A 21,308-nucleotide genomic window follows, 5' to 3' on the forward strand; every position below is an offset into this window, starting at 1 on the left:
CACCTTGGTAGCAATTAAGAAAATAAGGATAATGAGTGTGGTATTAGTAAAACAGGTATGTTTCTGTTAGCAATGTTCAACTGAAATATTATTTCATGTAAGTAATATCACTCAAAGTCTTCCCTTTGGCAATGGTAAAGAATCCGCCTCCCAATGCAGGAGATGGGGGTTCAGTCCCTGGGTTGGAAAGATCCCTTGGAGGAGGAAATGGCAACCCACTCCAGTATTCTTCCTGAGTAATCCCATGCACAGAAAAGCCTAGTGGGCTACAGAATCAGACACAACTTAGCAACTAAACAACAACATCCCTCAAAACATCGATTTCTGTGTTACAAGTTCACTTCTTGTTCTTCCAGTCTTTTCTTCCCAGGCTTTATTCACATTCATGTCATATTCTGCATTGTGGTAAATCTAGTGCGTTCTCTTCCTTCAGTTTGTTAAACTGTTGTATTATTGCTTAAAAGTCTCCATTTATTTTGACTGACTGTATCCCTTCCATCAAGTTTGTATGATCTTATTACTTATTTCTCTAAGATATTTAGACTCTTGCAGATTCTTGATATTGAAAATAATTCTATGGTGAATAAGTTAATACAAAAACTGTCATTTTTGTATTTCTCTTGAGATAAAATCCCTGGAGCAGGAATTATAGATCAAAGGATGTGAATATTTTCATGTCTCTTCAGGCATGCTGCCAGTTTTTTTCCCATTAAAAAACCAGTTTAAATGAATGTGATTCATTCATTGATGAGCAAGTGGTACCACTTTTTTTTTCCAGCTTCATCAGCTTTGGAATTTATCTATTTTTAAATTACTACTTGTTTAATAGCTATAAGTCTCAGCTTTATTGTTGTTTCCATAGACTTATTATATTAGTGTCACCACTTAGGCATATTTACCAAAGTCCCAGCGTAGTGACTGTATCTCACTCTTGGCATCCTCTCAAAGAATTCAGTATTGTTTTAAGAAACATTACTTCTTCAAAAAAAAAAAAAACAAAAACGAAAATATAGGAGACCAAAGCTAGAGAGCAATCCTGTTAGTTTACAGACACACCAAAGCAAACAGATGATCCTCTGTGACTACTCTTGAAACAGGCTCTTCTGCACCCTCAGCCTCCCTTTCATCTGTACAGAAGAAGCAACGTCCCAGCATCTCTAACTTGAAAGACCAACTGCCCTTGAGAAGGGGAGCTGCCAGCACCCAGAGGCAGTCATTGGACTCTCTCTCCTGTCTCTCAGTAAAGGAACTTGAAAGTAAACACAATTTTTAAAATAAGTCTGTTGACTAAGTGTTGAGTAAAGCCACATTTCCCCTGCTCAGCGTGGAGAAGCTCATCAATTCTTTGCTTGGGGGTGATTTTCGCTACTGCAGGCATTTGGCCAGGATGACTCAGGTATTACACACACACTCCATCCAGCGCAGACATGGGTCCCTATGGGGCCACGGGCAGCAGTGGGTTTCCAGCGGTCACTGTTTGATCCTCTGTCTGGTGTACCTGAAGGGAGAGCTGCACACTCCAGCTCTTGTCAGGGATTTTGTGAGTGTTTCATGACGCAGCTTTACAAACCTTTGGCAGAACTTTCTATGACGATGAGCTGTTCTCTGTTATCCAGTGCGGCCACTGCTAGCCGCACATGGCTGTTAAACGTATGAAATATTTCCTGCAGAGAGACTGAATGCTCATTTATTTACCTTAAGTTCTTTTTCATTTAAATATCCACATGCGGCTAGTGGCCACTCTATTGAATAGGCAGGTATCCGTTAAAACAGTCCCCTTTCTGGGCTGCTAAAGGAATTACCTATTATCGTATAACTGTCTGTTATGTCAAAGCTTCTGGGCTCAGGAATCTGGGAGTGATTTGTCTAGGTGGTTCTGGCTCTGGGTCTCTTGAGTTTTTGGTCAAGCTCTCCGCCAGAGCTGCGTCAGCTTAACTGGGGCTGGCAGAATCCTCGGTCCTTCACTGGCGATTGGCTGGCGCCTTAGTTCCTAACCACACGGGCTGCTCCATAGGGCTGCTCAAGGGTCTTCAAGACACGGCAGCTGGCCTCCTCTGAAAAGGATGATTCAAGAGGAAAAAGGAAGGGAGGAAAGAGAGAGAAAGACCCAGATGGAAATCATCATGTTCTTTAATAACCAACCTCGGATGTGATAACCCATCACTTTGCCTTATTCTCTTAGTCACACAAACCAAGTGGAACCGGGTGCAAGGGGATTACACAGGTGTGGCGATCCGGGCGGGCAGGGCACACCCAGAGGTTGGTCGCTGTGAACACTTCACCTTTCCCTTCAAGCTGGTCATCAAAGGAGCAGCAGGCTTGCCTCTCTCATCTTCATTACTTCCCTTATGTTTTTCTAGATCACAGTCTAAAGTTTTGTTTTGTTTTTTTAAAGCAGGCCACAAAGCAGAGCGAGCCCCTGACTCTGTCCATGAGTGCCTGTGGGCGTGTCCTTGCCAACCTGGACAGGGATGCTGAGAGGCAGGGCTCACACTGCACCGCAGGGGACTCGCCGTTCGCTGCCCAAGCTGATGATGCCGTGTGCTTCTCTTTCAGCGAGCAGTGCATCGAAGCCTATGAACTCCTCCTGGCTCTGGCCGAGAGCGAGCAGAGCCTCATCCTGGGGCAGTTCCGGGCGGCCGGTGTGGGGTCGTCCCCTGGTAAGTGTGGCCGGGTCCCTGCAGCCTCTGCTCGTCATCCCCCCCCACCTCTTCTGGTCTCCTGCCCTCTGTCTCGGCTGTTGGCATTGGCACGCCTCCCAACAACATGAAATTCACTTGTCAAGTGTGTTTTTCATTTTTTCCTCATGACTGAGTGAGTAAATTGTTTATGTTGAATGCAGCAGGAACTGAAGTGGAAACAGCATTACAGACAAGTTAAAACAAACAGGCCGTCTCGGGAAACATACTCTCCCAGGCTGACTCTAGGACCAGATGGGGCAGGAGGCCCAGGTTCGCCCTGAAAGGGACCAGCTCTCCCACAGCCTCCCTGTGATGCTGTTGCCTGAGGGTCCGTGTGCCGCCCACCAGGCCTTTGCCTCCTCTGGCAGTGCATTTTCTCCAGGTTTGTTCCTTTGCATTCAGAGGAACATGGGTTCCCCCTACCTGCTCTCCAGTGACATAGGAATGCAGAGGAACATTTCACACCTTGTTATCTTCAGCTTCACCAAATGCCAACCCCGGGGGCCTGCTGCCCACCTCCCCTCCCTGCCCATCCTCCACTGCAGGGGTTGTACATCCCCCAGGGTTGGCATCATTTGTCCCTCCAGACCCACACCACCCCCCACTACTGTGGTCCAGTGCTGAGTAACTAGAAGGGCTATGTACTGAAAAAGACACGCAGGGCACCCTAGTTACCATCATTTGCCAAAACTTCACCCTTGACTGTGACCATGGGCCTTGACATAACAGGGGGACAATGACAATAGAAACAGTGTTTGGAAGAAAACAGAGGCTCAGTGACAGAGGGCTCTGGTCCTGGAGCCTCCTGGCTCCCTCAGCCTATGCTTGACCACAGCAACTTCTCCCGAGAAACCACGGCAAGTGAAAAAAACTGATCAGATGCCTCCAGAGTCAAAGGTGGGCACTCTGCGCACGCTGGCGAGCAGGCCACCCATCATCACTGGCTTTTCCTCCTAGGCTGTCAGCCCATATTAAGGCTGTCCTTCCAGGACACACCTTGCAAAGGTCTCATCAGGGTACCTCCTGAGTGCGTCCGCCGTCCTCCTTGCCAGCTCCTCCCTCCCTGCCCAGGCTTTAGCTTTTCTTTTTTTTTTTAAATAAGATCTGATGGAATCCCAGTTGAGCTATTTCAAATCCTAAAAGATGATGCTTTGAAAATGCTGCAATCAATATGCCAGCACATTTGGAAAACTCAGCAGTGGCCACAGGACTGGAAAAGGTCAATTTTCATTCCAATCCCAAAGAAAGGTAATGCCAAAGAATGCTCAAACTAACTGACAACTGTACTCATCTCACACACTAGTAAAGTAATGCTCAAAATTCTCCAAGCCAGGCTTTGGCAATACATGAACCGTGAACTTCCAGATGTTCCAGCTAGTTTTAGGAAAGGCAGAGGAACCAGAGATCAAATTGCCAACATCCACTGGATCATCAAAAAAGCAAGAGAGTTCCAGAAAAACATCTACTTCTGCTTTATTGACTATGCCAAAGCCTTTATTTGTGTGGATCACAATAAACTGTGGAAAATTCTTCAAGAGATGGGAACCAGACCACCTGACCTGCCTCTTGAGAAATCTATATGCAGGTCAGGAAGCAACAGTTAGAACTTGACATGGAACAACAGACTGGTTCCAAATAGGAAGAGGAGTACGTCAAGGCTGTATATTGTCACCCTGCTTATGTAACTTCTATGCAGAGTACATCATGAGAAACGCTGGGCTGGAAGAAGCACAAGCTGGAATCAAGATTTCCGGGAGAAATATCAATAACCTCAGATATGCAGATGACACCACCCTTATGGCAGAAAGTGAAGAAGAGCTAAAGAGCCTCTTGATGAAAGTGAAAGAGGAGAGTGAATAAGTTGGCTTAAAGCTCAACATTCAGAAAACGAAGATCATGGCATCCGGTCCCATTACTTCATGGCAAATAAGACAGGGAAACAGTGGAAGCAGTGGCTGACTTTATTTTGGGGGGCTCCAAAATCATTGCAGATGGTGACTGCATCCATGAAATTAAAAGAAGCTTACTCCTTGGAAGAAAAGTTATGACCTACCTAGACAGCATCTTAAAAGGCTGAGACATCACTTTGCCAACAAAGTTCCTTCTAGTCAAGGCTATGGTTTTTCTAGTAGTCATGTATGGATGTGAGAGCTGGACTATAAAGAACACCGAACGCCAAAGAATTGATGCTTTTGAACTGTGGTGTTGAAGAAGACTCTTGAGAGTCCCTTGGACTGCAAGGAGATCCAACCAGTCCATCCTAAAGGAGAGCAGTCCTGGGTGTTCATTGGAAGGACTGATGCTGAAGCTGAAACTCCAATCCTTTGGCCACCTGATGTGAAGAGCTGACTCATTTGAAAAGACCCTGATGCTAGCAAATATTGAAGGCGCGAGAAGGGGACGACAGAGGATGAGATGGTTGGATGGCATCACTGACTCAATGGGCATGAGTTTAAGTGAACTCCAGGAGTTGGTGATGGACAGGGAGGCCTGGCGTGCTGCAGTCCATGGCATCGCAAAGAGTTGAACATGACTGAGCAACTGAGCTGAACTGAATTTCAAAGTTCTTTTTTTATTTTCCAATCTATTTATTGGCTGTGCTGGGTCTTCATTGCTGCACTTGGGCTCTCTCTAGTTGTGGAGAACAGGGGCACTGTTTGTTGCGGTGAGTCGGCTTCTCTTTGTGGTGGTTTCTCTTGCAGTGGAGCACAAGCTCCAGGCGTGCAGGCTTCAGCAGCTGCAGCTCCCGGGGTCCAGAGCAGAGGCTCAGGAGTTGTGGTGCACAGGTTTAGTTGCCACGTGGCATGTGGGATCTTCCCAGACCAGGGATTGAACCTGTGTCTCCTCCATTGGCAGGTGGATTCTTGACCATTCTGAGCCACAAGGAAGCCCCAGGCTCTAGCTTTTGCACTGAACAAACACTCGCCTATTTTTCCTCCTTCCTTCCTTTCCTCTGTTTTGACATGGGCAGGAATCTGAAAGAAAGGAAGTATCCTGGGTATTAATTTCCTGCTTCATACCAGGCCACCCAGTGAGGAAGTAGGCCTCCGTTTGTATGTGTGGCCATCCTCCACCTCTCTCTGGGTTTTCTTGTGTTTTGTTGTTGTTTTTTAAATAGTATTACTCTCCCAGCCCAATAGTAGAAACTCTGCCAGCATTTCCATTAGGAAGCTCATTTTTCAGTGTCTTTTAACCAAACCATAAAACTTTATTCTTCCTCTTAAGCAGAATCCTAAAATGATCTTGGCTTGCTGTCAAGTTTTGTTTTTTTTTTAATAAATGTATTAAGGAAAATAATCAATTAAAGGCAAAAAAATCAATCATTTTATTTTTACTTTTTCTCAGAGGACTGTCTTAGTCTGTGCTATCCTCAAAAGGCACCTCATATGAAGCTTGTCCCTACTCAGCACAGTGATTTGGATAGGAGCTAAAATGACTTAAATCTGCATTTTAAATATTTAAAATCAATAATAAAATGCCTTGTATTCACATAATCCTGGTTGGCTCATGGGTCTATTTATAAAATGGAGCAGTCAGTTAATATGCCTGTTCAGAATTCAGAGAGCAGTCAGTTGTGAGACGTCTGTAAAGTATCTTATTTAGCAGCTTTTTAAACTTACTTTTTAGCAGCTCCCTATTAAACCTGACTCTTCCATTCTGCCAACAGTGGCAGTGATATGTCATCCTGCCCTTAACACGCCATGGAGTCGCACAGCAAGGATGAGTTGTAACATTCACCCACAGTGTCAGTGATGGGGATTTCTCCTTTGTTTCTTCTTGACTGCACAACCATTCATCCTGGATGACTTAGACGGTGGTTTTCAAACTGTGCCTGGGAATCTGGAGGAGTTTCTTTGGGCCTCAGTGTTGGGCTTGGAGGGTGGGAAAGCTGAGTGTATACCCTCCCCATACCCCCTGCCCACTTAAGCCACTTTCATATTTACCATCTTTGTATCTTAGACTTTGGCGTTAGATTTCATTTATAAATATTTGGAAGATTGAGGATCTGGGCTGTAGAGGTAACAAACCAATGACTTATTTGGCCTGCAGAGTTTTTGAAAACGCAGCTAAAACATGGCTGCCTTGGGCAGGGGATCCCCAGTCTGGCTGCGTGCTGGTGGCCACCACCCTGAGTCTTGCTGCAGACGTTAGCTGGCTGTGAGAGGCATGGAGCTTGCCCCTGGACATGACCGCACTCAGGGAGAAAGGTCAGGAAGAGCATCCATGCAGGACATCAGAGCCAATCCCAAGGTTTTTGTTTTAACCATTAGTTCTGTGTCTTGTGTCTGCATGAAGTTCTAAGCGAAGCTGCAGACGTGTGGAAACATGGCGAGGTTGGGCTTCATTTTCCCTTGGCCTCGCTCCCAAGGAAGCACTAAGCAGCTGAGGGAGACGGGCTGCACAGGAGACTTGGGGTTGTGTGCCAAGAGCAGCCAGGAGTCTCAGGAGTTAGGAAATCAGAGCAGGTTGCCGCTGGACACAGAGCTGGAAGCTCACATGGGCCAGCCCTTCGTGTGTGGGGGAAGAGAAAGCCTTCCTCATCGCAGCTTCTGGGTGAAGGGCCGGCCCCAGGACGCACGCTCTGCCCCTGTCTCCACCAAGCCACCTCCGCCCTGAGTGCCTGCCCCATCACCCAGCCTCATTTATCTAGACCAGTGCTGATTAACCCCTCGGTTTCTTGCAGGAGACCAGTCAGGGGATGAAAACATTACTCAGATGCTCAAGCGAGCCCACGACTGCCGGAAGACGGCTGAGAACGCCACCAAGGCCTTGCTCATGAAGCTGGACGGCAGCTGCGGGGGCGCCTTCGCGGTGGCCGGCTGCAGCGGGCAGCCCTGGGAGAGCCTGTCCTCCAACAGCCACACCAGGTAGTCTGCGCTCCTGCCACACCGGGCGGGCGTCCACGGGCTCCACTGGCCAAGCTCGAGGACTGCGAGGCTCGGGATCTGAGTGGGAGAGCTGGAAAGCGCCTTCTCATTTTGCCAGCCAGAGGGAAGGGGCCGAACCCAACTGTTGCTTTCTGTCTTGTACCCTTTCCCACTTTGTTCTGCCCTCCATTTCCTGACAGTCCTTGATTTTCAAGAAGCATCTAGGGTGGTGAAGGCCCATGTGCTGCAAATGGTCCCGAAACACCCAAGCCCCAGACCGCCTCCTAGTTCCAGGCTGCGTTTTCTCCCTTCCTCCTGTGCCTGTGTCCTTCGCAAACCCTTCTCAGGCAGCAGGCTTCCCTTCTCCCACCTTTTGCCCTGTAGAGTGAGGCCATATTCATAGCATGTGTTTAGCAGATGCTTAGGATGAACCGGGGTTCAGGTTCAGTATCCGTGAATCTAGAAAACTGAGGCGGGTGCTTGAACAAGATGGGGAGGGAAACAGTGAACACCTTGCTGTGTGCATAATTTGCTGAAGCGGTTGGATTCCACTGGGTGTGGGTGGAGAGTCATAATGAAACGTTTTCTAATGATCTCATGTCTTGTCACCAAAATTCCTAAAACATGAATGCCTTCCCTTTTTCTTTCTTTATTTTTTAAATTAAAATTGATTTACAATATTGTGTTAGTTTCTGGTATACAGCTAGTGATTCATATATGTGTATATATATATTTCTTCATATTCTTTTCCATTTTAGTTTAATATATAATATTGAATATAGTTCTCTGTGCTATACAGTAACACCTTGTTATTTGTTTATTTGATATATATATATATATATATATATAGTGGTTTGCATCTGCTAACCCCAAACTCCTAATTTATCTCTCCCACCCCCTTCCCCTTTGGTAGGCGTAAGTTTGCTTTCTATGTCTGTGAGTCTATTTCGGTTTCATAAATAAGGTCATTTGTATCATATTTTAGATTCTGAATGTAAGTGGTATCATATATTTGTCTTTCTCTCTTACTTCACTTACTGTGATAATCCCTGGGTCCATCCATGTTGCTGCAAATAGAGTGCCTTCCCTTTATGTTCCAGTTCTGTCTAGAAAGTACTTTGTTAGAGATTCTCATGTAATAACCACATCACAAAAGATAGGAAGAGTAATGACCCCATTTTTACAGGTGAGAGAGCCTTGGCTCAGAGATGCACCTAACTGACAGCTCAGAAGGGAGTTCAGGCGCAAGCCCAGACTGCGGCACCAAATGTATTCTTTTCACTAGGCCAGGTTGGAGCTTATGACTTAAAAAATGCTGTTTGCTTACAGGTCAAGCAACCAAAACCACGTAAGGGTGTATTCAATCCCAAGGGCAAAAGGAGAAATACTGATGTTTTGTTCGGTACCTGAAGGGAACATAATGATCCCAGCTGTCTCGCCTGCTGGCAGGACCCTGGCCATCTGCCCAAGTGCAGACTTACCTGTTCTGGACCTGGTGCCTCAGGAAAGGCAACATTCCCAGTAACACACTTGGCCAGGTGCCCACAGACACAAGGGAGTTATTTCCTTTTGACTCCAGCAACAGTTGTCTTATTCAAGGAAGCAAAGCACAGATAATCATTTATTTATTTTCTTAAAACCAGATTATTTTGTTTCAACTCATAAAGCAGATGCTCTTCCTACTGACTTTTCCAGATGTGGATGATCGGTAATTTCCACATTCATTTAGAATAGAAATGCAGTTCTCACGTTGTCAGTAAATTCTGTCCTGTTGAATTAGTGAGCACAAGAGTTGGGTTGACAGGTATTGTGTGCTGTTTCAGGAGCTTATGAAGGGTTTCTTACAGGTTTTTAGCTTATACCTCCCCACCTGCAAAATAATTATGTTGCTTTAATCTAAGTCAGACTCAAATGTAGAGTCAGGCAGGAGTGCGAACATTTTCTCTCCAGCCCTTCAGTGGAAACTGTAATGGTGAATATTGGTTAGAAATATTTTAATCACTCAGTCGTGTCCAACTCTTTGTGACCCCATGAACTACAGCGCGCCAAGCCTCCCTGTCCATCACCAACTCCCGGAGTTCACTCAGACTCACATCCATCGAGTCGGTGATGCCATCCAGCCATCTCATCCTCTGTCATCCCCTTCTCCTCCTGCCCCCAATCCCTCCCAGCATCAGAGTCTTTTCCAATGAGTCAACTCTTCGCATGAGGTGGCCAAAGTACTGGAGTTTCAGCTTTAGCATCATTCCTTCCAAAGAACACCCAGGACTGATCTCCTTTAGAATGGACCAGTTGGATCTCCTTGCAGTCCAAGGAACTCTCAAGAGTCTTCTCCAACTCCACAGTTCAAAAGCATTAATTCTTTGGCGCTCGGCGTTCTTTATAGTCCAACTCTCACATTCATACATGACTACTAGAAAAACCATAGCCTTGACTAGAAGGAACTTTGTTGGCAAAGTGATGTCTCAGCTTTTTTAAGATGCTATCTAGGTTGCTCATAACTTTTCTTTAATTTCATGGCTGTAATCACCATCTGCAGTGATTTTGGAGCTCCCCAAAATAAAGTCTGACACTGTTTCCACTGTTTCCCCATCTATTTGCCGTAAAGTGATGGGACCAGATGCCATGATCTTCGTTTTCTGAATGTTGAGCTTTAAGCCAACTTTTTCACTCTCCTCTTTCACTTTCATCAACAGGCTTTTTAGTTCTTCTTCACTTTCTGCCATAAGGGTGGTGTCATCTGCATATCTGAGGTTATTGATATTTCTCCCGGAAATCTTGATTCCAGCTTGTGCTTCTTCCAGCCCAGCGTTTCTCATGATGTATTCTGCATAGAAGTTAAATAAGCAGGGTGACAATATATAGCCTTGACATGCTCCTTTTCCTATTTGGAACCAGTCTGTTGTTCCATGTCCAGTTCTAACTGTTGCTTCCTGACCTGAGAAGCTTAATTTGAGGTGATGTATTTCTATAGATTGAGATTACTCAGAACATAGTTTCTATTTGCAAAGATGACCTCGTTAAAGATTGACCCTATGAACTAAATTCAGTCTTAAACAGATCTTCCCATCAAAGTACAGGGGGCTTACGCGGTCAGGTTTCACTCAATTCTCCCTAAAAATTCCCTTTCACATTCCCACCCAAATCAGAGCTGCTCAGAGGGTACAAAGGAACCACACGCCAGGCATTCATGTGGCAACGCACATTCTTGGGACCTGACACAACCAGGCTGCTGATTATGTTCAGTGTGGCTCAGAAAAAAAAGTCCCCCGCAAAAAGAAAAAAGTCGCAAACCAGCAGACGCTTTCATAATTATAAGTGATTTTGTTTGTAAATCTTGGCGTTCCACTCAGCCTTCCCAGCTTGTCAAGATTATAGACGAAAGACAGACCAGAGGCCTCCGGGGTGGAGCTGTATGTGGCTCCACCAGTCCCCTCCCCGCCCACTGTAGCCAGCTGGCAGAGAGACTTCTAATCAGAGTGCCAGCCAATTGCTCCCCCAGGTCTCGGGAAAGGAATGCTGAGTGCCAGGCTTCAGACTGGTAGTACACGGCAGCTCCCGATAACTGCAAGGTCGTGGTTTGGGAACTGAGCAGCGGAGGGGTGGTTCCCAGGGAGGAGAATGAACATGGTAACCAGCCCAACAGCTGACTCTGTAGTCAGGAGCCCAGAGATGCTGCTCTCGCAGTTTTGAAGCACTTTTTTTTTTTTCTTGCAAAACCACAGCTGCAGCTTCATTAGAAAATATAATTGTCTTAACAGACAGAGTAACTAGGTAATGTGGGTTGCCTGGATAGCTTTATCAATGCATCACAGCAGTGAGGCAAGTGGACTAAACTGCTGAGAGTGAGAATGGAATTCTTGGGCAGACCCGCTCTTTTTGTCAAGCATTACACTTTCAGCTCATTGGTTAGAAGCACGATCGCTGATCTAACTCTATAATAGGACAAGGGGCTAAGACAGCGTCAGCCACAGCAAGTTTGCCCTTTTGGAGGCTGGGGTCCCTTCTGTCCTGCCAGCAGGTGCCGATCCTGTGAGGCTGTGATTGCAGCCTTGCATTTAGCTCAGGAAACACCCAGGGAACTGGGATTCCACCTGGCTGACCTCTCACACTGAGGCCTCGGTTCAAATGGAGAGAGAGCAGCAGAGGTGCCCAGCCCTCACCTTCCAAGAGGTGCAGTTAAAGACTGAGAACAGTGGAATTGTGTGCACTGAAAGGGTGAATGGACTTGAAGCAGCCGTCCAGTTAGGATAAGCCTATATACCCCCTGCCAATCAGCTACCTTCCAGGAATGGGAATCAGACTCGATCTGACTGTCAGAGTAGGCACGTCTACTTCCCTCTGAAAAAAAGAGGTGCCTTCCCCACCCAAGTACCAGGAGAGTCTCTCTGGAGTCCTTGGGACTTAGGCTTAGGAGTGCTCATCAGTCCTAAAGTCCAGCTCAGACACAGTTCTCCACATGATGATAGCATGGCCTGTAGGCCTCCTGCAGAAATGTCCTGTCACTTATCATTTAGCTTCTATGGGAGCTAGATAGAGAGTTGAAATGCTTTCACTTTTCTTAAGGCTTGCTGATTCCCCAAAAATGATATGCTCATTGTATTAAAAGTAAGCTTAACAGTTGAAATCCAAGCATTACATAAAATTCCCCATGCGAGGACCCTCACTGAAAACAAGCACAGTCTGGAGAGTGTCTTCACAGATTCGGCCGCCCATTTTTTAATTACCTGCTAGCCCCTCGGTTGGCAGTGGCAGACGCATACTCAAATCTGGGGGTGGATATCGGGTCTCCCACACAGGAGCCGTGGACCCAGGCTGAGGGCAGAAGGCTCTGATGAGCAGGAGAAGCAGACCTCACCTGGCCCCTGTGGCCCCCATACCTCCCTGCTGCAGGCCGCTCCCCAGACAACAGAAAACCCGCATGCCACCCCCATCAGTGCACTGGGCTGACTGGTTTCACTCTTGTCAAGTAAGAAAATCCTAGGAAGGAACATCTTGCCCAGCTGGGCTCAAGCACCTCCCCAGTTATCTGTGGTCGTAGCGGTTCCACAGGAGCCTCGGGGGCAGAGAGGAGGGGAGGGTCCCAGGAGAAGGGGCGGGCTTGTGTCAACAGACCAACACATGGCATCTTTAAAAATGACTCCATCCCATTTACCCCGAAAAGGATCCTGTTAATCGGACTCCTGAATCTTGCCTTTCCCTTCCTTTTCCCCTAGTGTTGTTATATGTTTAGGCATCTCTGTGTGTGTCCTTCTTCTCAGCAGTAGCTTCCCTGGTAGCTCAGCTGGTAAAGAATCCGCCTGCAGTGCAGGAGACCCCAGTTCAGTTCCTGGGTCAGGAAGATCTGCTGGAGAAGGGATAGGCTACCCACTCCAGTATTCTTGAGCTTCCCTGGTGGCTCAGCTGGTAAAGAATCTGCCTGCAATGCATGAGACCTGGGTTTGATCCCTGGGTTGGGAAGATCCCCAGGAGAAGGTATAGGCTACCCACTCCAGTGTTCCTACCTGGAGAATTCCATGGACAGAGGAGCCTGGCAGGCTGCAGAATGGGGTTGCAAAGAGACAGACACGACTGAATGACTTTCACTTATCGCATGTCCTTACTATTACAATACTGCTGCACACTCCACGCTTGTCCTTGTCTCTGTGCCCCTGATGCAGTTTCTATGGGATTAAGTCTGAGAAGTAGAAGGTGCTGACTCAAAAATGACTATTATTTCAAACGTCAACTAGTGCCACCTACCCCCCTGTACATGATTCAGCAACTGTGTGAGCACCTCTGCCTCCTTTGCTGAAACTGGATAATATACACTTTTAAAATTTGGTCAATCTCTAAGCAAAAAAAAAAAAAATACGCTTAATGTTTTACTTTGTACCTCTTAATTATTAGTGATGTCGGAAATCATTTATAGTCATCCCTCGGTATCCTCGAGGGATTGGTTCTGGACCTCTGTGGATACCAAAGTTCAAAGATGCTTAAGTCCCTTGTGTAAAACATCGTAGTATTTGCATTAGAACCTACACACATCCTCATATATTTTAAATCATGTCTAAGTTACTTATATAATACCAAATATAATGTAAAAGCTATGTAAATAACTGTAAATAAAATGTAAACGCTATGTAAATAGTTGCCAGCACATGGCAAATTGAAGTTTTGCTCTTTAGAACTTCCTGAATTTTTTTTTTTTTTTCTCAAAAATTTTCCACCTGAGGGTGGCTAAATCCGCAGATGCAGAATTCGTAGATAGGGAGTGCTGACTGTAAAGTGTTTAATTTTTTTAATGTCAGAGAAATTATTAGCAGCAGTAGAAGTATCAGATCTATATGGTGTTTATCTCGGTGTGTTATCAGCAACCAAATCAGGAGCAGGTTAATATTTGTTTTAGAGATGCCTGGTTTCCAACATCATCATAACAGCACCTTATAAGTAGTTGCAGAAATATCATCTGTCTCCTAACTGTGTCTCTCATTTTGCCTTCCACTGTCAGTTAAGTTTCTGAAAGCAGGAAGTGTTTGAGGACTGTAGTTATCTGGTGGCAGGTTTTACCTACCAGTATAATCTCAGAGGATCTGTTCCAGGACTCACCACGGATTCCCCCAACCCCCATCATAAATGTATATATATATATATATATACATATATATATATATTTTTTTTTTTTTTTAATTCCCAGATGCACTGAGTCTTTGTTGCTTTGCTCGGGCTTTCTCCAGTTGCAGCAATCGGGAGCTGCTTCTCATTGCCTTGCGCGGGCTTCTCATCGCAGTGGCTTCTCTTGTCGAAGAGCGCTGGCTCTGTGTGTGGGGGCTTCAGTAGCTGCATCTCACAAGCTCTGGGGCACAGGCTCTGTACTTGGGGCATGCAGTTAGTTGCTTCACGGCATGTGAGATTTTCCTGGACCAGGGATCAAACCTGTGACTCCTGCATTGGCAGGCAGATTCTTATCCACTGTGCTAGGAAAGTCCTATAGAACTATATTTACTTTTAAAAGATCCAGGTATAAGTGATCCGCACAGTTTAAACTTGGTGTTTGAGCATTAGCTGTATTTTTTTTTTTTTTTTGGATAATTTTTCCTGCCTGAACCACTTCTCCTAGAGAATTCTTATAATCATATGAGAGCATCCAGACCTAGGAGGTTTGGACTGTGTTGAGTATTTTTACTCCTTTGTGACAAAGAATTGTCAGAAACAGGGTGGGGCATGGGTAGATACCCAGCACAACACTGAAAGGTTCAGGCAGTTGACAGGCTCAAGTTTCTGCTCAGAGAAGTGGGGCCCAGTGTCACCTGACCTGACCCCGGCCACCCTTCGAATAAATTTTAAATGCTCAGCAACTAGAAGGCCCCCAGGTGGCACTTGGTGTAAGTGAGATTGTAACTGGGAGCCATGTAAGACATTGAGAAAAACTTTAGGAAGAATCCATCTCTGGTTTTCAAGGCAAAAGAAATGTTCTTTTCTGCCAAGACAAGATGAGGAAGCTGAAAAAAAAAAGATGGGATTTTTTTCCCTATAAAGCAAGAGGGGAAGTTGTCTTGAGGACAAGGATCAGACACAGTGGAGAGGGACAAAAGAGAGGCCATCTGAACTCCACTGTTGCATCCAGTCCCACCACGATCAGGCCGGCAGTGGGTGGGGGCCCCGGGCCGGCCAGCAAGCGCTCCCCTCGCTGGAGGCCCCCATGTGTGCGGTGAGCGGACGTCCCACAGGCCACTAATGGACTCTGAACCGAGCCAGCCGAGGGGAGATCAAGCAGAGCATCAGGAAAGGAGAAACGCACGCAACCTGGCCTGGCTCCTCGAGAAACCAGAGCGAAACACCAGGCTTTCCTTCATCTGCCCCTCTCCCACCATCCGTCTCACACTGCAGAGGAGGAGCCCAGCTCCCTCGGACGTATACCCCCTTGACAAGTGTGCTCATCCTGCGATCCGCCTGCATTCCCAGCCCGAGGGTTAATGGCTGACTTGCCCCCCGCCCGGCAGCGGCAGCCGGCTCTCTGGAGACTGTGCCTTTGTCTAGAGGAGGCTGAGAAAGGGCCATGGCCTCCCCTCCACCCAGCGCTGTCAGAGCCATATTCCGGGTAGGATCGTGGGAGCACAGAGCAGAACTGTAATGAGCCTCGCCTGATCCGTTGCCCGCTGGGGTGTTCTGGAAGGAGAGGGAAGCTGCCCAGACAGGCTGCCGGGCTGGGCGCTTATCTGGAATTAAACTCTCCCCTGGAAAAGCATTACAGCCCTGAGCTTTCCATGGGGGTAGAGACTGTTAGGGGAGACCTTTTGCCCTTCTTTTCTATTTCTTTCTCTCTTAAAACTCTACCACAGTAGAAAGGGTGAGACAGAAGCCTTCCCTGCCAAACTCGGGATCAAGCCCAGGTCCCAGGGGGTTCCAGGACACCCCAAAGCCGGGCAGCCTCTACCCACCCAGGTCAGTGTCTCCCAGGCAGTTCTTGGGGGTGTTCAGGTCCGGTCAGCACTTGTGCTGTCCCTCAGACAGGCAGTTTTCTGCAGGACCTGCTAGGTGGCTGCCATCCCAAGAGGGAGGTCCTGGGTCTGGTGTTGGGTGTGGAGAGGCCACTGGCCCAGCTTCCCTCCCCCTCTGCCTCCCCCAAAGCAAACACAGTGTGCGCCCTGCCAGCTTCAGGACCCCACTTTACCACAGCTGGAAAGCTTGGGTAATTTGCTCTGGACCATAAAGCTAGGCATGGATAGAGGAAGGTCATTTACTCGGGTCTGCCTGATGTCAGAGACCTGCTCGCACTCACTGGTACCCACCAGATCAGCCCAGGAACGTAGTGGCCACTCCCGAGAGAATTTGGGATGGGGTCCCATTACCTTACAGGCTACTTTGCAAATGCCCACTTATCCTGTGGGGTCGACCAGTTGTTCTCAAATCTGCCTCAGCCTCAGAATCAGCTGGATGGTACATTTTAAAACAGATGGCTGCCCTCCTCCAGCATTCCCGACTCTGTGAGTCTGGGTCGTGGAGTCTGGGAACATGCATTCTTAAGAAGTTCCCAGGTGATACTGCCATCCCCAGCCTCACCACTGGTCTTCGACAACCACTGGGGAGCACCAGTCCTGCTAAACAGAAAATATGCCAACAAATTAACCTTTCAGGGCCTGCAGAATATTTGGAGAACTAACTCTAGGTTCTACTGTCCTTTGAGTTTTGAAGTAGTTTTTTAAATTTTTACTGAGGTATATTTGATTTATAATGTTGTGTTAATTACTGCTGTATAGCAGAGTGCCTCAGTTATACATATATATATACATTGTTTTCCACTATTGTTTATCACAGGATATAGAATATAGTTCCCTGGGCTATATAGTAGCGCCTTGTTGTTTATCCATCCTATATACACCAGTTTTATATATCTGTATATATTATATATTATATATATATATCAATCATATCTATATCACGACCCAGATAATCATGATGATGTGATCACTAATCTAGAGCCAGACATCTTGGAATGTGAAGTCAAGTGGGCCTTAGAAACCATCACTACGAACAAAGCTAGTGGAGATGATGGAATTCCAGTTGAGCAGTTTCAAATCCTGAAAGATGATGCTGTGAAAGTGCTGCACTCAATATGCCAGCACATTTGGAAAACTCAGCAGTGGCCACAGGACTGGGAAAGGTCAGTTTTCATTCCAATTCCAAAGAAAGGCAATGCCAAAGAATGCTCAAACTACCGCACAATTACATTCATCCCACATGCTAGTAAAGTAATGCTCAAAATTCTCCAAGCCAGGCTTCAGCAATACGTGAACCGTGAACTCCCTGATGTTCAAGCTGGTTTTAGAAAAGGCAGAGGAACCAGAGATCAAATTGCCAACATCCGCTGGATCATCGATAAGCAAGAGAGTTCCAGAAAAACATCTATTTCTGGTTTATTGACTATGCCAAAGCCTTTGACTGTGTGGATCATAATAAACTGTGGAAAATTGTGAAAGAGGTGGGAATACCAGACCACCTGACCTGCCTCTTGAGAAATCTGTATGCAGGTCAGGAAGCAACAGTTAGAACTGGACATGGAACAACAGACTGGTTCCAAATAGGAAAAGGTGTACATCGAGGCTATATATTGTCACCCTGCTTATGTAACTTATATGCAGAGTACATCATGAGAAACGCTGGGCTGGAAGAAACACACACTGGAATCAAGATTGCTGGGAAAAATATCAACAACCTCAGATATGCAGATGACAGCACCCTTACGGCAGAAACTGAAGAGGAGCTAAAAACCCTCTTGATGAAAGTGAAAGAGGAGTGTGAAAAAGTTGGCTTAGAGCTCAACATTCAGAAAACGAAGATCATGGCATCCGGTCCCATCACTTCCTGGGAAATAGATGGAGAAGCTTGGAAACAGTGTCAGACTTTATTTTCTTGGGCTCCAAAATCACTGTAGATGGTGACTGCATCCATGAAATTAAAAGACGCTTACTACTTGGAAGAAAAGTTATGACCAACCTAGATAGCATATTCTAAAGCAGAGACATTACTTTGCCGACTAAGGGCCGTCTAGTCAAGGCTATGGTTTTTCCAGTGGTCATGTATGGATGTGAGAGTTGGACTGTGAAGAAGGCTGAGCGCCAAAGAATTGATGCTTTTGAAGTGTGGTGCTGGAGAAGACTCTTGAGAGTCCCTTGGACTGCAAGGAGATCCAACCAGTCCATTCTGAAGGAGATCAACCCTGGGATTTCTTTGGAAGGAATGATGCTAAAGCTGAACCTCCAGTACTTTGGCCACCTCATGCGAAGAGTTGCCTCATTGGAAAAGACTCTGATGCTGGGAGGGATTGGGGGCAAGAGGAGAAGGGGATGTCAGAGGATGAGATGGCTGGATGGCATCACTGACTCAATGGACATGAGTCTGAGTGGACTCCAGGAGATGGTGATGGACAGGGAGGCCTGGCGTGCTGTGATTCGTGGGGTCGCAAAGAGTCAGACACGACTGAGCGACTGAACTGAACTGAACTGATATCAGTTTATCTGTCCTGTATACACCAAACTCTCGATGCTTCCCTCTCCCACCCTCCTCCTTGGCACCCACCAGTCCATTCTCTGTGTCCCTGTTTCTGTTTCATTAGTTCAATTTAGTCAGTCAGTTGTGCCTGACTCTGCGACCCCATGGAAACCTGTCTGTTTCATAGATGGGTTCATTGGTGTCCCATGTTATATGCCGCATGTAAGTGATATGGCATTTCTGATTTGCTTCCCTTAGTAAGATAATCTCCAGTTGCGTCCACATTGCTGCAAATGGCATTATTTTGTACTTTTTATGGCTAATATTCCATTTTATACACACACACCATATCTTCTTTATCCATTCATCTGTTGCTTCCATCTCTTGGCTATTGTAAACAGTACTGCTGTGAACGTAGGGGTGCGTGTATCTTTGTGAATTATAGTTTTGTCCAGATACATGCCCAAGAGTAGGATTGCTGAATCATATGGTAATTCTACTTTTAGGTTTCTGAGGAAGCCCCATACTGTTTGCCACTGTGGCTGCACCGACTTACAGTCCCACCAGTTAGGTAGGAGAGTTCCCTTTTCTTCACATACTCACCAGCATTGACTATTTGTAAACTTTTTGATGATGGCCATGCTGACTGGTGTAAGTTACCTTCAATTTGTAGGAAATATCTTTTTTAAGTGACAGGAATCAAAGGGTACCTCAAGTATGTTCTGTGTCTTTTTTTAAAATTATGTATTTATTATGCTTGGTTGCACTGCTTCTTCACTGCTGTGAGTGGCATTCTCTAGTTGTGGAGAGAGGGGGCTGCTCTCTAGTTGCAGAAAACGGGCTTGTCCTTGTGGTGGCGTCTCTTGTTACGGAGCACAGGCTCTAGGTTCATGGGCTTCAGCGGTTGTAGCCCGCAGGCCCAGGAGTCGCGGCAGGGGGGCTTGGTTGCTCCGCGGCATGTGCAGGCCTCCCAGACCAGGACTGGAAGCTGTGTCCCCTGCTCTGGCAGGAAGACTCCCACCTGCTGTACCACCAGGGAAGCCCAAGTGTGTTCCATTTCTAAAACAGCATTTCAAAGAAAACATGAAAAAAGGCCACCCAGGTATTAGTTTCTCTCTGGGTTTTCTGTATATTTAAAATTTTCCAAAGTGACTTTTCATGAAAAGAAGCTGTAAAGTGAACTCCTGGTGGTGAGTCTCAGCTTCATGGGAGAGGATTTTCCTACCTGAAGCCTTCTCCCCACTCACTGGAAAAAAAGTGTTGCTATTTCCCAGCACCGTGCTGTCTAAACATGCCGTGTCTGGGGGGGCATCGCCTCACTCAGCCACGTGGAATGCGCTGTGAACACTGCCACCGCTTCCGTGCACTCTAATTTTGCTCACATGTGGAACCTTAGGACTTAGGCATCTATCCCTCCACACTGTGTTGACAAACCGCCCAGGAGGGTGGTTGTGTGTGAGGCATGCCTGTCACCGAGCTTTACTGAAGGCTGAGGCGCCGAGGGAGGACCCTCCCTCCGCAGGACGAGGCACTCCTGGACGCTGTCCCCCGCGGACGCCCCGCCGGCGCCCCGCGCCCTCTGCTGGCAGCACCGCTGCTCTTTCATGCTCCCTTGCGCGGCTTTGTGTATGACGTCACACCTGAGGCGGTCCAACTGGAGGGCGTGGCTGCTTGTCCCCTCTCATCCTTTTTAAAATACAGCTTGAGCACTGATGGATGAAGAATTTTTAACCTCCTTCCTGTCTTCTCAGCTTCTACCTTCTCTCCAGAGCTTGTTACAATAGCCCCCAAAAGGGTTCCCTGTCTCTGACCTCACCTCCCTGCATCCCTCCTCAGTACAGCAGACAGAGGGAGCCTGTTAAAATGTAAGGTGAATCCTGTCAGTCCTCTAGTACTAGCCCCCTCCAGGGGCTTCTCCATCTAATTCTAGAGAGAAAACACAACCCTATGAGGCCCTCTGAGACCTGGCATTCGGCCCCACACTCTGACCAGCTCTCCCCGCCCACCTCCACTGGACACGTGTAAGTAACCATCACCACCTCTAAAGAGGTGTTGTGTGTTGGTCAGACTGATCTCGCTCCGTCCTGATGGAGTCAGGGCGGGTAGGGGGCCTCAGAGCGTCTGTGGCAATCGGGAGCTTTTATGCTGGCCGGAGTTCTCTGACTTGAAGACCACCAGAGCCCTAGGGAGTCCTCTTCCTCGTGTGTGTGGACTACCATGCCTTCCACCCTTCCCTCCCCGGAAGCCTCAACTTCTTGATAACGTGTCACAGACAAGAATGGGGCGTTCTTGTCACACCGAGGTTGTGAGATTTCATCTGCTGGCTGGGGGGCTGTTCCCCCTGTTGCTGTGAGGTGAGGAGGGCAGGCCTGGGCTCCAGGCAATGGAACAGCCTGTGGACACCAGTCCCTGCTCCTGGCTCAGCACCTCACAATGGAAATCTTGTGAGCCTAGGCCCAGCTGCACCGGGTTCCAGCCACGAAATGTCTCAGAACCTCCACTTCCAGGTAACGGCAGAGATGATGATGCCAGGCCGGCCTGTTTGCTGACAGCTAAATAGGCCCCTTGCTTATTTATCTGCCATCTTTCCAAAGCCAGTTCCATGCGGGCTATGTCAAGTGCAGGGGCGTCCAGAGAAACCACTGTAGGTCTTGAGAGGCAGGCTGCAGTCTTCCTGTGGTGCTCACCCTGCCGTGGGACTCTGGAACCCACAGAAACATGCATGGCCTGTCACGTTCCCGGGCTTCAGGCCTAGGTGCTCCTTAGAACTGCCAGCCCCCTTAGCATT

At 47.2% G+C, this 21,308-nt stretch overlaps 1 protein-coding gene across 2 annotated transcripts in view; it reads left to right on the forward strand.

Moving 5' to 3' along the window:
- MCC (MCC regulator of WNT signaling pathway) overlaps window positions 1-21,308 on the forward strand; it is a 533,716-nt gene that overhangs the window by 481,130 nt on the left and 31,278 nt on the right. For both annotated transcript variants that reach the window (XM_060418703.1, XM_027971442.3), the window contains 2 exons: window positions 2,557-2,660; window positions 7,366-7,549. In XM_060418703.1, coding sequence (XP_060274686.1) covers window positions 2,557-2,660; window positions 7,366-7,549 — 288 coding nt within the window. The remainder of the gene's footprint in view (window positions 1-2,556; window positions 2,661-7,365; window positions 7,550-21,308) is intronic.

This window comes from Ovis aries, chromosome 7, assembly GCF_016772045.2.
Source record: "Ovis aries strain OAR_USU_Benz2616 breed Rambouillet chromosome 7, ARS-UI_Ramb_v3.0, whole genome shotgun sequence".
NCBI lineage: Eukaryota > Metazoa > Chordata > Mammalia > Artiodactyla > Bovidae > Ovis > Ovis aries.